The sequence below is a fragment of the Salvelinus sp. IW2-2015 genome, linkage group LG17 (genome assembly GCF_002910315.2).
Source record: "Salvelinus sp. IW2-2015 linkage group LG17, ASM291031v2, whole genome shotgun sequence".
Taxonomy (NCBI): Eukaryota; Metazoa; Chordata; class Actinopteri; order Salmoniformes; family Salmonidae; genus Salvelinus; species Salvelinus sp. IW2-2015.
In genome coordinates, this window is record NC_036857.1 from 24417997 (window position 1) to 24435382 (window position 17386).

The following is a 17386-nucleotide window of genomic DNA, read 5'->3' on the forward strand; positions in this document are numbered from 1 at the left end:
CTAGCATTTCTTTAAAGACAGTGCAGAGGTAAAAGGGGAAAATGTCACTTCCTTACTTTTCACAGCGACGGCCGGTGTAGCCTGGCGTGCAGGCGTCGCACGTGGCCTGGGAGTCATGGTCCAGGAAACAGGTGTCGGAAAACCTGAGGAGTCACAAACAAACGTCACAGGATTTGTACATTAATATTTACAGCTGCCGGTTAATGGGTAGCGAGAGCGGTCACAAGTTGACAACACCAGCAATGAATGAATAAGCTAGCCCAGAGCTCTTCTGGACTGCTCAGTGAATCTACCCAACATGGACGTAAACCTGCTGTGTGAAAAAGCTCTTTCCATCTCTCTATCTCTCTCCCATGGTGTGTTTGTGTGTGTGTCTGTGTGAGTATGTGTCACACAGACCCACACAGGGAAGCTACTCTGAAAATATAGCTAACCAAGCTATCAATTACTTCCCACTGGAAGAAGTTAAGCTACGCTAAAGCTCCCCTTAAGAAAAGTATAGTTCACTGAACTAAAGATACTTTGAAAAAGTAGTTCACTACATCCCAAAATGATCATATGCAAATCTGAAACATTAGACTGCAAATCACCAGAACAGATCACTATGGGGTCATATGTTAACAGAATCTATAAACGTGCCTATTAAACACACAACCTATGTTTCAAGTGAGAATTAGGCAGGTCTGATGCCGAAAACGATAGGAAGTTATTGCCTACTTTTTGCAAAAAAAGTAGTGTGTAGTTCCAGTAGTTAGCTACACCGCAGCATGGCAAAAAAGTTATTAACTACTGAAAACACTACCTAGATTTGAATTTAGTTCAACTACCACCAAACTACTGGAAAAGGTAGTTAAATAACTATTCGAACTACATGTAGTTCACTACTCCCCAACTCCCATGTACTGTATGTGTGTGTGTGTGTGAATGTGTGTGAGTGTGTGTGTGACCTCATGGTGACCCCTCACCTGCGGGATGTCTCAGTGTATGGGCAGGGACAGGGCTTGCAGTCATCGGCGCGACCTCGCCTGGGGTCACCGAAGTAGCCTGGTCTGCACTTGTCACACTGAGGACCTTCAGTGTTGTGCTGGCAGCTCTGATGGAAGGAGAGGAATGTAGTTCAGTTACTACCTCTATATTATGTACACTTGTCCACAGGTCATTGAACAAATAATGTGCAGCAAATGACTGGTACTTTTGCAAACAGCTACTACAGTCAGGTTAACAATTCAGCCACTGACTGTGAGAGCCACCAACTCAATGCGTTTACTAGACATTCGCGACACTTGCAACAGATTCAATTTACAGCTGAAAGACAGAGCTCGAATACAACTTCAAAGCTTTGTCATTCACAGCCAGGCTTTAGTATAATGATAACGTTGTGTTTTGAGGAGTCCTCACCAGACATTGTCCACTGATGGGGTCGCAGGCGCTGGCGTGTCCGTTACAGTTACATCCAGCACAGGATCCCAGGAAGTTCCCTCCAGAAACACGCTCAAAGCCAGTGGAGCACTGTTCACAGGACAGTCCTGAGTAGCCAGGGGGACACCTGGGAGGAACACACACCATGGAAGCCATTACAACTGTCCACAGAAACTATCCTACAATTCAAACACAATACAATACAATGCTATGCTAATTTATTCACCATATACCTACAGTTGCAGGCACTAAAAGGTTCTAAGCACTCCTCCTCTTTTTTTGTCACGGTTTAAGTCACTTTTTAGTGTCCGTGACTCTATGGAGCGATAACAAACAACATCTAATTCAAATCTTAACCTCGGCTGAAGTCAGTCTATGGGATCTCACCTGCACTCCTCCACATCTTTGGCATTGTCATGGACGTTGTACTCCACAGTGGTGGTGTCCATGACGATGTCGCTGAGCGCCACGCTCACCATGTGGTTGTCGTAGACGGTGCGGATGCTAATGCTCTCCAGGCTGGCCAGCGTCATCATCAGGTCCTCACGGGACACCTGGCGACCCGACGAGTGCTGCCAGTTGTCCTACAACACACACAAACCATCAGAGGTCAGACAGTGATCATGATCACACATGGCCCAGAAGGCTACATTTAAAACAATGGTCATTAACTGCACATGGAAGGCTTAGACAGCAACATGTCAGCCAGTATAGGATCATAGATAAGATGTAGACAAATTATCCTAAACCACTGATCCTATACTGCTGGGATCATCAATTAGATTCAGCAGATTTTTTTCTACAAATAATTTGTCAACTGCAATTTGACCGCAAGAAAGCCCTAATAGATCATATTTGACTAAAACATAATAATTTCAAACCTTGCTTACATGCGTATATGATCACATACTGTATATCTCTATTATGTGTGGGAATACCTTGGAACAGATTTCCAAAATTCAAATCACTTGCAGCTGATTTGCTGGTATTTATACAGTCTTTTATATCTAACAATAAAAAACAAACGTGTGTTTGGGGGAGGGTACAAATAAAAACACCCTTGGGCTAAATTTGGCCCGTGGGCCGCCAGTTGGGGAACCCTGCTATACTGTACAAATAAGGACTAGAGACAGTTACATTGTTTTGTTCATAAAGAGCTTGACAAAGTGTATATGAATCAAACTAAGCTAAAAGTGGGGTGGTTGTTGGCAGATGGACCCACCTCAGTAAACTTTATCTCCTTCTGGTTGACCTCTCTGGAGGGGGTGGGGTTGCCCCTGCGGTAGACCAGTCTCTGACCGTTCCCGGTCAGGACCACGTCTGGTTTCTCCTCAGGCTCAGTCTCACCACGGGCCAGCGTGTAACGCACCTTGTACTTCAGGGACCCTCCATAGGAGTCAATCTAAATAAACAGACATACCGCCGCTGTATTCATTTCATAGTTATATAAGCCAGACAAAGCTCTGACGAAGGCTGTGACGCTGAAACATAAGCCTTTAATAAGAGTAACACAAGCAGTGTGGGGGAGCGTCTTCCTTTGAATATAACTTAAACATTTCTGACACACTTTCTGTGTGCTGACACTTTCAGATGAGCATTTCATTTATAATTCATATAGTAGTTATCTTGCTGTTGTAAGATCATTTCAACATGATGTCAAGGTGAGTCATTGGAGAGACAAGGGTTGTGTTCTCCTGCTCAGAGGTTACTGATGCATGCCAAACCTTACCAACGCCTGGATAGGTATTTTGCATATCAGCTAACCACATCCTATGGTATAGCAGTATGGTGCCTGACGTGGCATGCAACCATTGGTTGATGCATGTAATGTCTGAACAGGGGAACACGGCCAAAGTAGTGCAAAGCAGGAATTGATGTAGTGATGATGCCGCACCTTGTTTCCCAGGAACTGGCGTGGCAGCGTCCAAAATGAATCCAGGATGAGGAAGCGCCGTGATAGGTCGACTAGCTGGAACTCCTCTTCCTCTGGGTTGATGAGAAGCTGAGTGGAGGAGAGAGGAGGGGTGCCCGGCCGAGAGGGGTAAGTCACGTTCACTCCTGGAGTTAGGGAGGGAGGCAGGGAAAATGAAATAAGAGAGAGTTTTCTCGTACCAGTTATGACATTCATGCTTTGCATGTATAAACAAAAGTTGTCATGCTTAAAACCTCTTATATGTAAAGTCCCCATATTTGGGGACCCTATTAGATTTGTTTTATTCAATTCAGTCTGGTATGAGAACGGTAGCCTGCAAAAGCAGGGTGTCTGCGGAAAGCTTGGTTTTCTTGGTTATTGATCAGTGCCTTAAAATCTTTGGTGTGACTTACTATCATATATGGGCATACGAATGTATAAGGGCAGGCCGAAGCGATGACCTAATTTCAAGACGCCTGCTACCTACATTCCGGTTAGCGTTGTGAAGCATAAACTAAATAAACACAGAATACGTCTATACACACTGAAAGCCGGGATGTCTTATTTGTCTGCCTGTGACCTACCGTTATTGATCTCCAGCCCAGAGAGTCAAAATGTTTATTTTACACGTTTTCACCAAACAGCAAACATCTTACAAGGTAAGCTTCCATTTGATCTTTGTTTGAGCTATAGCTACATGGGGGGTATGAAATTAATCCTTAGGTTGATAGGAATCTAATGTTATCTGATGATGTGTGACTTAATGGCAACATTGGATGTCCACCGAGTGACTATATCTTGGCGCATGAAAAATATGATGTTGCCTGCTTACGAGCCGAAGGCATCCATTACACAGGCGATTGGCTACTACACCACCTTGGCAGTCTTGTAGCCAATGAGATAAGCTTTCCAGGGATATGCAGTTGACCTGGGTGAGACAAAGCAAGGCCGAGAACCTTTAATGCGTACTATTGAACACTTTTTGTATTTGGCGCATGTGACAAAGTTTGATTTGAACTATTGCTACCTGGCTCAGAGATGAGTTGCACAGAGCACGCTACATTACATTGTAAACAGATTTCATTGCTTTAATTTCCTCGCTTTAGCATAAAAGATGGCTTCTCAAGGGAGGACAAAAAAGGAAAAAACAAAGAATGTTGAACAGGAAGCTAAAAAGAAGGCAGCTATGAATAAGTATACCGACATAGAAGCTTTGAATATAATACTGGTCGGACTCGGATCAGCGGAGCGATTTGGACAACGAGGATTTCGACTCGGCTGACGAAGATTGCCTTCTAGAAGGATTGGATCCACTTTAAGATCTGTAAGTAAATTATTTTCATGACTTTAAATAGCTAATCTACTATATGTACTTCCTTTTTTATAAGTTGTCTGCTTTTTATGGTTTGAATTTAGTTTACATAGGCCTATGTAACAAGTAATTTCAATGTTAGACAATAACTACTTTGGAATTATAAACTCAGCAAATAAAGAAACGTCTCTTTTTTAGGACCCTGTCTTTCAAAGACAATTCGTAAAAATCCAAACAGATCTTCATTATAAAGGGTTTAACTTCTTGGAACTATAGGGGGTGCTGTTCCGCATTAGCATATTTGGGTCTCCAAATTAAACTGCCTCGTGCTAAATTCTTGATCGTACAATATGCATATTATTGTTATTATTGGATTAGAACACTTCTAGTTTCTAAAGAAGTTTGGATTTGTTGTCTTTGAGATGAGAGTGTACATGAACACATTTCACAGCAACATTTTTTCATGACAGGTTCAGATTTCAGAAAATTTTTTCCTCTGATCTGGAGTCTGTTTTTAACGAGCGACTGGGGAATGTATGAAGAAACCGACACTGCGCTACGTCTTCTCTTGGGTGTCTGTACGTCATCACGTTTTGAATGTGAAATCGATGGGAAAATTTCACAGCACATGTATAAAGACAGAAACATATATAGTATACGGAGACCGCTCTTACTCTCGTCGTGCGATGAAGCGTGAAGGCCATCGGACTTGCCGTGTCGTTTCCAGAATCGTGTGACTCTCAGAATACCAGACTATATTCAATTTATTCTCCGGTTCATTACTACACGTTTTTACCAAGAGGTCGTTATAAGTTGTATGAAACACATATAAGATAGTAGTTAAATTCTGAACCAAGATATATTATAATGCATATATAATACTCTCGCTAGTGTTAGTGCTGATTTGTTGTAGGTAAATTTATATTGATTGTGCTAAGCCATCTGAAACTTTGGAATCACGTTTCTTAGAGGTGCGGTCTTGAGTGGTCACTTCAATGTTGCCATTTCGAAGGACAGAGAAATCTATCGACCAAAAGACGTCTATAACATAGAAAGGATACATTGCCCAAGAATCTGATGAAGAACAGCTCAAAGTAAGCAATATTAACCTGATTGATTATAATGATATGGATAACAGAGGTTGTTATCATGGTCAGTAAAATACCAGAGTGGGATTTTAAGTTGTGTAGTATGCGGGTACCGCATACTATCTAAGACTCTCTCGAATTTAACCTATGTCTATGGTCATTAATGCTTCACTTGGCTGATATACACCGCCTGTATTGAAAGTAAGGAACATGGATTTAACCATTAATTCAGATAATAATCAGCGGAGTTAGCATAAAAGGAACTTAATTATTTGGATTTTTTCTCGATATACCTTGGTACAACTCCTGTATTCTCTTCTATTAGTCCATATCGATTAATATTATTTCATATGATGAGAGTGCTGTGAACATAGTACAATGAGACACATCTAAGAAGTGGAGAGAGAGAGGAGATGAAGCATGAGATAGAGAGAATAAGAAGACGGATAGCAAGCAACGAAGAGTTGGAGAAAGGGAGGAGTAGATAGTGAGTAGCGCATAGAAGTAGTGGATGGAGTAGAGAAGAGAGTGTAGTGATGGAGAGCCAGCAGAGGGTTTGGTAATGAGGACGTAGAAGAGTGATGTGGCGGCAGGGAGATATGACTCAGGGATATAGAAAGACTGGAGATAGTAAGATATAGGAGTAGAAGGAGAGAGATAGTAGTGAGAGGAAGATGAGGATCGGAGCAAGGAGGAGATGGTCGCATTACGAGAAGGGATTACTGAGAAGAGGTTAGATAGAAAAGAATTAAGTAGATGAATTGTTAGGGGCAGAGGATATGAGAGATGACGGTGTAGAGAGAAAGAGGAGGGAGAGAAGTAGGCAAGCATGCTTATGGGCATAGGAATGAGAGAGGGGAGAGCACGCATAGGTAGAAAAGAGGAGAGAGAATATATGTGGTGACACGATGGGGATGAGCTAAGAGATAGTTAATCGGAATGAGTTTAGAGAAGTGTGTGTGGGTTATGCAGACGCTGAAAACGCCTTAGGGAAAACGACGTGGAAGAAGATGAAATGGAGAGAGGAGTGATGGAGAATGCAACAGAGAGAAGCAAGGGTTAGTATTGCAGTAGTGCACGGTGATAGGTAATATGAATCGTAATGTATGTGTGGTATGTGGTAAAGATGAGGTGAATTGTAAGTGAAGATGAGAGGAGATAGATGTATGAGAGATACATGGAGAAAAGGAGAGACCACAAGATAGCGGATGTAGTGCTGAGGAGAGACGCAGTTATAAAGTAATGAGATGAGAGCACGCTAGAGTCGGATGTAGTCGCTGAGATAGAGATCGCGGGAGAGCGGGATGACGCAGAGAAGTATCGAGCGGTAGTGGAAGTATGAGTTCTGAACCATGAGAAATAGAGAGAGGCAGAGTTGTAGTTTCTAAGAGCAGAAAAAATATCCTATAGGGCCATAGAATATAGGATTAGATCAGACGTGTTCATCTTTGAAGAGGGTTATCGTTGAGTGTTGAGTGGATATACAAGAATGCATTAGATGAGAGAGCAGCACGAAATTGGTGAGAAGCAGATTGCAGAGTGGATAGAAGCATAGAAAGGAGATAGGGAGATTGGAATGGGAGTTAGAAAGTCGGTGTATTTAGTGCTAACAGAGAGAGGGATGGTAGTATGAGAGCTAGGAGTTCATTGAGGATGTGAAGCACGTATTATTGGTACATTCCGAGAGCACGTGTGATAGAGAGACATGTAGTGAAAAAGAAGTCCTGAAGATGTGAGACAGTTTAGTTAGAAGAAGGTTAGTATCTTTACATCTGGTGTCCTTAGGACTTATGATGTTAAGTGAATAGAGTGTGGATAGAGAGTAAGTAAGAGATCTGTAGATATGATAGAAGAGGCATATATGGCTAAGTAGTGGGCTAATGCAGCTGGTGTAGGAGGGGGAGTGGAGGGCGTGGCTCTCGCGGACGCGGGTAGAAAAGGACGATAGGGAGGATGTAGAAAAGGGAGCACACTGTTTCCCATGCTTGTTCAATGAACCATAAACAATTAATGAACATGCACCTGTGGATTGGTCGTTAAGACACTAACAGCTTACAGACGGTAGAAAAACAAGGTCACAGTTATGAAAACTTAGGACACTAAAGAGGCCTTTCTACTGACTCTGAAAAACACCAAAAGAAAGATGCCCAGGGTCCCTGCTCATCTGCGTGAACGTGACTTAGGCATGCTGCAAAAAGGCATGAGGACTGCAGATGTGGCCAGGGAAATAAATTGCAATGTCCGTACTGTGAGACGGAGTGAAATTACCACATTCGGACACTTTGGAGAGGTTGAAAGGACACTTGAATGTACCCTGGATTATGGTTGCACATTTTGGGGAATATTCAGAGGTGGAAATGTACCGTGGGAATATATGGGAATTAATAAGAATATATGGGAATTAACGGAAATATATCCTAATTAATTAATTCATTTTAATGTTGATGTTTTTTGCATTGGATATATTTACCATATCATATGGAGACAGAAACATAAACCTTTTACCTTAAATAGACATAATTGCACATTTTAAAATCCTTCCAATAGAAAAAATAAAATACAAATTGTTACGAATTGAACTTTAATTAAATTAGTTGACTCTTCACATGGGATGATTTCACTGAACAACAAAAGGGAATATTGAATAATCCCCAATGATCGTTTGGGAGATGTACATCTGTAACATACATCTGTAAAATTATAGTCTAGAAACTAAAGCTTTGGTTGTCTTCCTCTCAGGCTACCATGTCTTCTCCCTGGACCTCCTAAATATCCACCTCTTGAACATCAGACTCTCAGGCCTCATCTTCACTGTCACTTTTCAACCTTGTTGAGGATGGCCCGTTGTCAGGCTCAAAAAAACAAAAATTTGCCCAGGTGGCCACCAATTTTTAAACCCTTGTATTGGTCAGCCTGTTGCGTGTGTTCCCAAACAACGACCAGTTGCGCTCTGAGGCGGCTGATGTTGGTGGGATTTGGAGGATGATGGAGGCAACAGGGGAAAGAGCCTCAGATCCACAAAGTCCCTTCCATCAGGTGTCTGATGAGATATGTTGGCACGACTGCCATATTGCATCTCCATCCCAAAGCCCTTACTTGAAAGTGTACTTCGCCAGACTGCCAAGAACCTTGCCGTCATCCAGGTAAAGGTGGCGAGACACGGTAGTGATGACACCATAGGCCTGATTGATCTCTGCACCAGACAGGATGTTTTTGCCAGCTTACTTGGGGTCCAACATGTATGCTGCGGTGTGTATGGGCTTCAGGCAGAAGTCTTCATGTTTTTGATGTATTTCAGAACTGCAGTTTCCTCCGCTTGGAGCAACAGTGAAGTGGGCAGGGCAGTACGGATTTCTTCTCTTACATCTGCAAGCAGAGGCTGAACATCAGACAGGATGGCATTGTCTCCCTCAATCTGTGCAATGACTACTGCTATAGGTTTCAGTAGTTTCAGGCTGCCTACCACTCTCTCCCAAAATGCATCATCCAGGAGGATCCTCTTGAAGGCTGTCCATATCGGCAGACTGATATGGCCATTTATATGAGAGACTCAAATCAAATCAAATTTTATTTGACTCCTTCCCCTCCATTTCCCCTCCACTTCCCCTCCATTTTACTCCTTCCCCTCCATGAGACTGTCAACCATGATGACAACACCACCCCAACAGGTGTTGCTGGGCAGCTTCAATGTGGTGCTCTTATTCTTCTCACTTTGCTTGGTGAGTTAGATTGCTGCAATAGCTTGATGACCCTTCACATACCTAACCATTTCCTTCACTCTCTTGTAGAGTGTATCCATTATTTTCAGTGCCATGATGTCCTTGAGGAGCAGATTCAATGCATGAGCAGCACAGCCAATGGGTGTGATGTGAGGGTAGGGTCCTCCACTTTAGACCAAGCAGCCTTCATGTTTGCAGCATCGTCTTTCACCAGTGCAAATACCTTCTGTGGTCCAAGGTCATTGATGACTGCCTTCAGCTCATCTGCAATGTAGAGACCGGTGTGTTTGCTGTCCCTTGTGTCTGTGCTCTTGTAGAATACAGGTTGAGGGGTGGAGATGATGTAGTTAATTATTCCTTGCCCACGAACATTCGACCAGCCATCAGAGATGATTGCAATACAGTCTGCTTTCTAACACCAACACAATGTTTGAGTGAGGTTGATATGGTAGAGATTGTGCTTTTATACTGAACAAATAGCATTTAGGGATTGCAGAGATGTAATAGCAATAGAATGATCTAATTTACAGGCATATGCCACTTTGGAGAGGTTTATGGACACGTGACCACACCTGACACCACTTACTAAAACATCTGCCCATTTCTAGTTGTTAGGTCTATCAATCCCCTTTTTGTTTCTTCTGATATTGATCACATGTTATGGAAGCCATCTGATGTGTGTTTCCAGCTCTAGTCATCAATAATTCACTTATAGCTTGTCAATGAAAGATGACTTCAAAAACAAAAAAACGGTGTGTGCTTGATCTTGTGTATTCTGAACTATGTAACCCCTATCTATCTTCAGATCATTTCCTCATAATCTCCCAGATGTCATCTCCCAGACGTTTTTGCATGTCAGAATCATGTATTTACACATGAATAGCAGTTACTTTTGGGTATGTCTATTTAGGCGGAAATCTACATTTTGCCATTATGTTTAAGAGGTTAAAGACCTTTTTTATGTTCAGTAAAATCAATTACAAATGTCTTGACTTTTTCACAAAATGTTTAGTTAAGGAAAAATTACATCAATCATGACGTGTATGACAGGCATTAGTATTTGGTGAAGTCCAGTACCTTTGAAGTCGTCCTCGTCAGTGAAGCGCAGATTGATCTGGTTTCGATAGCGTCCAGTGTTCCCACAGTTCTTGGTGATGCCGAAGCAGAAGCAGGAGATACAACGTCCCTCCACACTGAAGTGACCGTTGGGACAGTTTCCTGGTGACGATGAGAGAGGATGACAAAACTGAACGAAAGGACAGCATGGTGCAAATAGAAGACATTAAACAGACATAGAACAGGCAAATAGATGCAGACAGACATAACATTTTAGGCATTTCATATACTCACAAAGTCATTATTTTATTATTGAAATAATTCATTATATGGTCTTTATACAGTCTTGTGGTGGCTCATTCCAGGGAAGAGTAGTACACAATACCTGATTCCCACTACAGAGCCAACACAAACCATACCCTGCTGGCTCTGATCTTTCCTTCTCACATTGTCCTTTCCAGCATGGTCCCAGCAGCTATCCTTTACAGCATGGTCCCAGCAGCTTTGATGGAACCATGCATAACAAGGCCAGATCAGCTAGGCATGGCTTAGCTTGGCCCTATAGTGTGATTCAGGCAATAGAGTACATACCTGGTTTCTGTGTGAGGCTGAGCACCCCGTCAGGGATACCAAACACAAGGCCCTTGGCGTTGATGGCCTCACAGGTGTACGCCCCCTGGTCCGCCTCCTTTACGTCACGGATGGTCAGGCTGCCACGCCCATTCTCACTGGTCATTGAGATCCTGGGAAGACCGATACATATACATTGCTTACATTACACTGATGCTTCAACCACATCAAATACCGCAGCCTGTGTTCGACTCTCCTCTAATCAAACAGTGATGATTCACTTTTCAAAGTTAACACCGGAGTGTCTAAAGAGCGTTCAGAGGACAAGGAATATTATGACTCTAAATCGCTTTCCTGAACTGACATATTACTACAGGAAGTGCCATACAGCATACTCTCTGCAACTTTAGGCTTTCAGTATGGTATTTATTGTATGGTATTTGTATGGTATGACAGATAATATAGCACTTTACTGTATAAAACAGCCATTCAATGGATGTACAGTAAGCTCTCTGTTACTGACAGAAGTGTTTGAAAGATGAGTCTTCTTTGAATCACATCAAACATTTCTTGTCTGTAGATATATGACCGTGCTTAATCAGCAATGCATGAAATGCTGCATTTTGTGGGCTAACGAGATTGGATAGCGGACAAATCCTCAGTAATTTCAAAATCGTTATGGTCTGTTTCAAATCAATTATACGCAAGACTCATTTCACACAATCCCACAAATTAATCCCGGCTTTCTTTCCAGAGCTATCACTGCACAGATCAACCCTCTCTTCCATAATGGCATCAGACAGACAGAGTTTGAAGAGAAGCCACTTGTATCTCGCAACAGAGGGGTTCAGAACTCCACATGAAATACTTATATGATGCATATCAACTTTAATATCATCTTCTAGAGTCGAATGTTTGCCAACACTCACACACACATTTTCAAACACAACTTAACATCCCATCGATTCAGGCTGGGGTCATTCAGAACGGGGACATTGGCCTAAATGTCAAACTAAGTTTGTGATAAGAGCTGTTATGGGGTGAACCAGACAAGGTTGGAAGGAGTAGGAGGACTGTACCAACTCACCTGCCACTGATGGGGATATGGCCCCAGTTGAGCCTCCAGGTGATGATGGGGGTGGGAACACCAACTGCCACACAGTTGAAAGTCACCGTCTCCCCCCGCTCCGCCTCAAAAGATTCCTCCGGGGGACTGGTCACTGTGGGAGGAGCTTAAAGGGAAAGTTATGAGAAAACAATATGAGCATCTATAAAGCCAAATATGCATGCACTGTGTGACACATGATGGCGCACACACATTTCAAAACTGGTCCCCACTACCCAAACCCAATTTAAAAGGGCAGTGGTTTATTTGTGGACTCAATCTCTTTGGTGAGGCACAAACATGATGGAAAGTCCGGAAAAAATGAAACTGTTTGCCATGGATGGACAATTCTGCACTGTCTCTGTCACCACAGTGTGAATGGAGTCACTTCAGTGGTCACGGTATAAAGAAACCTACGGGGTGACTACACAGGTGAGAGGGAGAGGGATGCACAGAGAAAATTGGGTTGGAGAGAGAAAGAGAAGAGCAAAGAGAAAGAGAGAGAAAAGGGGGGGGGTGAGGTTTTGAGGGAGAGAGAGTGAATGAGAAAGAGGAGAGAGACAGAGAGCTAGAGCAAGATTGTCAGAAAGAGACAGGACAGAGAAAGACGGACAGGGACAAAGACAGAGAGACGGTATGATGGTCAGGAACTTACTGCAGCCGTACTCATCCGAGCGGTCAGGGCAGTCAGGCTCCTCATCACACTGGTAGCTAGATGGGATGCAGGTGCGGTCACTGAGGCACACAAACTGCTCTGGGGCACACGTGTCACCTGGACCTCTGGTGGCTGGAACACAAGAAGAGATAGAAAATGACTTCATCTTCATTCATGTAAACAAAGAAACTCACAATTGAAAGTGCTTTTTAGTCTAGGACTAGAAAAACGGTCCTTTAGTGTTCAATCAATAAACGTTGGATGTGGAACTCACGGCAGTTGGTCTCGTCTGAGTTGTCCTCGCAATCGTTGTCTCCATCACAGCGCCACAGCTTGAGAGCACAGCGGCCGTTCTTACACTTGAACTCATTGGGTTCACAGGGAGAGGGAGTTCCTGGAGCCAGACAGAGGGGCGTGATCAGAGGAGCACTTCAATCAGACACATTGATCAGGTGTGTTGACATGAAGCAGATGCAAAGCTTTGTGACTGACGATCGTGTGTGTGTGTGTGTGTGTGTGTGTGTGTGTGTGTGTGTGTGTGTGTGTGTGTGTGTGTGTGTGTGTGTGTGTGTGTGTGTGTGTGTGAAAGGATGATGAAAGGGAGAGATAGAAAAGGGCACACAGAAGACTATTGCCCTCCTCTCTCGCCCTCCTTCTGTGTGCCTCCCTGTGCGTATACTGCACTGTTGAAGTCTTTGTGTGTGTCCCTGATTCTCACCACATCTGAACTCGTCGCTGCCGTCAGAGCAGTCCCTCTCTCCATCACACAGGTAGTCTCTGGGGACACATTCCCCGTTCTGACAGGTGGCCTGGTCCACTTTGCAGGGCCCTAAGGGGTCAGGGGGGCCAAGGGGGCGTGTGGACTTCTTGATGGGGGTGGTGGTGGGAGGGGTGGGGGTCACTGGTCCAGGCTGAATCTTATCTGATCAGATCAAAAAGAGTTTATAAATACGGTTCATACAGCCATAACCAGAGTTGCCCTGAGATATGGCTGTAGACGCCATGGTGTTAGAAGCCATGTCAGGGCAATATCCAGATATGACGCTCTTCTTAGGATACAACAAACTTCAGACCTTTTGCCACTACTCCACACTCCACTCCAACACACCAATGCCATTTCCACTACACCACACTCCACCACACCAATGCCATTTCCACTCACCACAATCCAGCTCATCACTCATGTCATTGCAATCAGGTCTGTTGTCACACAGGTACTCCAGAAGGATACAACCCCCATCCTGACACGTGTGCTCATCCTTCATGCAGGGCAGAGGGTTGGGGACCACTGAGAGAGACGGGGGAGGGGGGTGGGGTTCAAGGGTCAGACACACCAATGCCATTTCCACTCACCACAATCCAGCTCATCACTCATGTCATTGCAATCAGGTCTGTTGTCACACAGGTACTCCAGAAGGATACAACCCCCATCCTGACACGTGTGCTCATCCTTCATGCAGGGCAGAGGGTTGGGGACCACTGAGAGAGACGGGGGAGGGGGGTGGGGTTCAAGGGTCAGACATGCACAGCTAAAAGGCCACCACACAACACAACACAACGCTTGCTGTTCAAAAGTCTGGTTTAATACAAGGAGACCTTCCGAGGTGGAGGCTGGCGTCACTTAAAATCGGAAGATGGGCTCATTGTAATGGCTGGAATGGTATCACAGACGCCATGTGTATGATACCGTTCCATTCCAGTCATTACTATGAACCGTCCTTCTTTCTCCAGCCTCCACTGAGCCTCCTGGGTCACTGCAGGTCATGCTCGGGCCTGGGGCTTCTCAAAGGTCTAACAGCTTACTGTACTGTACCGTAGGTGGGACATTTATTTTATTTTTTTGCAAAAAGACATATCTGTAACTAAACTCATGCCATGCAAAAATCTTCGCAGTCCTCTTGGGCAATCCAAAACCAAAACGTTGTCAGACATCTACTCTAGGTGCACACATGCATAACATTCCTGTGTGAACTCTCACAGATCTCCAGAGAGCTAGTCGTCAATCTCCATGCTCCTCATCCAGAAATAGCTACAGAACAGTCATATCGTTTCTACAGCAGCTCTGGCAGTCTCCGTGCAGCAGGCATGGTACCACACCTGGGTTCAAATACTATTTGACGTCTTTCAAATACTTACCTGCCTGGAGTGACACATGGGCGGGGTTTTCTCTTTTGCTAGTTTTCTATTGGTTCCATTGAGCCATGCATGCTCAATCAAACCCATCTAAAGTATTTCAAATGATTTCCAATAGCATTGAACCCAGGTCGGCATGGTACAGTACAAACCTGGGACAGCCATGGGGTTCACAAGGGGCAGAGCTAGAAACCAGAGAGACAAGTTAAGGACACTACTTGGGGTTCACCTAGCCCTCCTTTTTCTTTATTTTCATATTGTATTGTTTTATTGACAGAAATAGGCCAGAATGAAGGGGAGACTTATAGAGGAGAAGTCAAAATAGTGAAGAAGAACGGTGAAAAGAGGGCACCACCTAGCCCTTTTTTAGCTTGATGCCTTGGGCTGGCTAGCCTAGCTTACTTGAAAGATTGTAATGAGATATGATCAATGTCTGAATTAAATCAAGAATACTATAGCTATGAGACCAGGCCTATTTAAAAAAAATCACTTGTACAGCATTTATAGTAGGAAGATGTCAGTTACAACTTCCTAAAATGTATGCCATACATTTGACAACTTCCTTACATGGAAGCCGTACCGTACACTGGACAGCCCTGATAATGCGGAGTAAACATTATCCCCTGTGGTTCTTACCTTCTCCCAGGTGTCTGAACTGGAAGCCCTGGACAGAGGTGATGTAGGAGGCGATGGTTCCCTCCTTCACCACTCCATACAACACGTTGCGTATCTGATTTTCGTTGTTGTTGTAGTCAGAGCCCACGTCAAGCTCTACAAACACATCCACTCCATTCTGCCTGGGCATCTTCCTAAACAGACCAGGACAGAACAGAGGGGGTTGTTAGAGACGGACGTGATGACAATAACGATTTGAGGCGGCAGGTAGCTTAGCGGTTTAGAGCATTGGGCCAGTAACCGAAAGGTTGCTGGTTCGAATCCCCATGCAGACTAGGTGAAAAATCAGTCGACATTCCTTTGAGCAAGGCACTTAACCCTAATCGCTCCTATAAGTCGCTCTGAATAAGAGCGTCTGTTAAATGACTAAAATTTATATTTTACAGTACAGTGCTCACGTTTGAATTTATGTTTGGCCCGGGACATATCATGATTTTCTCATGCTAAGAACATTGATTTGTTACACGCAGCTTGGAGACTGACTGTGTTTGCTGAATCAACCAGAGGAGAGACTAAGATGAAGCCTCAGCATTAGCTCTGGGAACCAAGTCTTCAGATCTCAGACAAGGCTACTCGTCACGCGATCATGGATCCCTGAACCACCTTTGTTACACCCAGGCTTAAGTAAGTAAAGTAAGTCCCAGCAGCTGGAGGTGAACAGTGATCTTACTTGATGAGGACCACATTTACAGTCTGGATGCCTGAGATCTTGTTGTACTCTGACTCCAACTGTGGAAGAGAGAAAATAATACTTAGATGGGTACAAACGAGCATTTAAATGTTTTAACAAGTTTAAAAACGTTCCTAACAAGTGCTCTTACATACATTGATGTACAGTAGTATATTGTGCAATAAAGTATATTGACTAAAATGATCTACAGTATTTGACCTGCTGACAGACATGACTTGGCAGTGGAATGCAAGGTGTGAGAATCCTGCTCTGGCCTGTGTAAACGATACAGCCCCTGTGGGGAGGGAGGGATGGGCATACAGTGTAGAGAATCTATTTGGCTCTGAGATAGGTCTACTGTGCACTATATCTGGAATAGGCCTACCATGTACAGTACACAGTATATGGTTCTAGAATAGGCCTACCGTGTACAGTACACAGTATATGGTTCTAGAATAGGTTCTCATGTTACAGTACATGGTTCTAGAAATAGGCCTACCGTGTACAGTACACAGTATATGGTTTTAGAATAGGCCTACGTGTACAGTACACAGTATATGGTTCTAGAATAGGCCTACCGTGTACAGTACAACAGTATATGGTTCTAGAATAGGTCTACCGTGTCAGTACACAGTATATGTTTCTAGAATAGGCCTCATGTACAGTAACACGTATATGGTTCTAGAATAGGCCTACCGTGTACAGTACAAGTGTATGGTTCAAGAATAGGCTACCGTGTACAGTATATGGTTCTAGAATAGGCCTACCGTGTACAGTACAGTGTATGGTTCTAGAATAGGCTACCGTGTACAGTACACAGTATACGGTTCTAGAATAGCCTACCGTGTACAGTATATGGTTCTAGAATAGGCCTACCGTGTACAGTTTGTTCTAGAATAGGCCTACGTGTACAGTACACAGTGTATGGTTCTAGAATGGTCTACTGTGTAGAGATATGGTTCTAGAATAGGAATACCGTGTACAGTACACAGTGTATGGTTCTAGAATAGGCCTACTGTGTACAGCATAATGGTTCTAGAATAGGAATACCGTGTACAGTACACGTATATGT

At 43.6% G+C, this 17386-nt stretch overlaps 1 protein-coding gene across 14 annotated transcripts in view; it reads right to left on the reverse strand.

Moving 5' to 3' along the window:
• Positions 1 to 17386, reverse strand: part of hspg2 (heparan sulfate proteoglycan 2) — a 176020-nt gene that overhangs the window by 92487 nt on the left and 66147 nt on the right. For 13 of the 14 annotated variants that reach the window (XM_070447994.1, XM_070447993.1, XM_070447992.1 and 10 more), the window contains exons 5-19: positions 16315 to 16373; positions 15606 to 15778; positions 15122 to 15154; positions 13555 to 13758; positions 13111 to 13230; positions 12837 to 12968; positions 12164 to 12308; positions 11098 to 11249; positions 10528 to 10668; positions 3314 to 3477; positions 2642 to 2821; positions 1807 to 2003; positions 1399 to 1546; positions 966 to 1093; positions 57 to 143 (exon numbers count right to left, since the gene is read on the reverse strand). In XM_070447994.1, the coding sequence (XP_070304095.1) occupies positions 57 to 143; positions 966 to 1093; positions 1399 to 1546; positions 1807 to 2003; positions 2642 to 2821; positions 3314 to 3477; positions 10528 to 10668; positions 11098 to 11249; positions 12164 to 12308; positions 12837 to 12968; positions 13111 to 13230; positions 13555 to 13758; positions 15122 to 15154; positions 15606 to 15778; positions 16315 to 16373 (2063 nt within the window). Of the gene's footprint in view, positions 1 to 56; positions 144 to 965; positions 1094 to 1398; positions 1547 to 1806; positions 2004 to 2641; positions 2822 to 3313; positions 3478 to 10527; positions 10669 to 11097; positions 11250 to 12163; positions 12309 to 12836; positions 12969 to 13110; positions 13231 to 13554; positions 13759 to 13998; positions 14128 to 15121; positions 15155 to 15605; positions 15779 to 16314; positions 16374 to 17386 lie in introns of those variants that run through there. The other variant, XM_024005212.2, reaches the window with a different exon arrangement.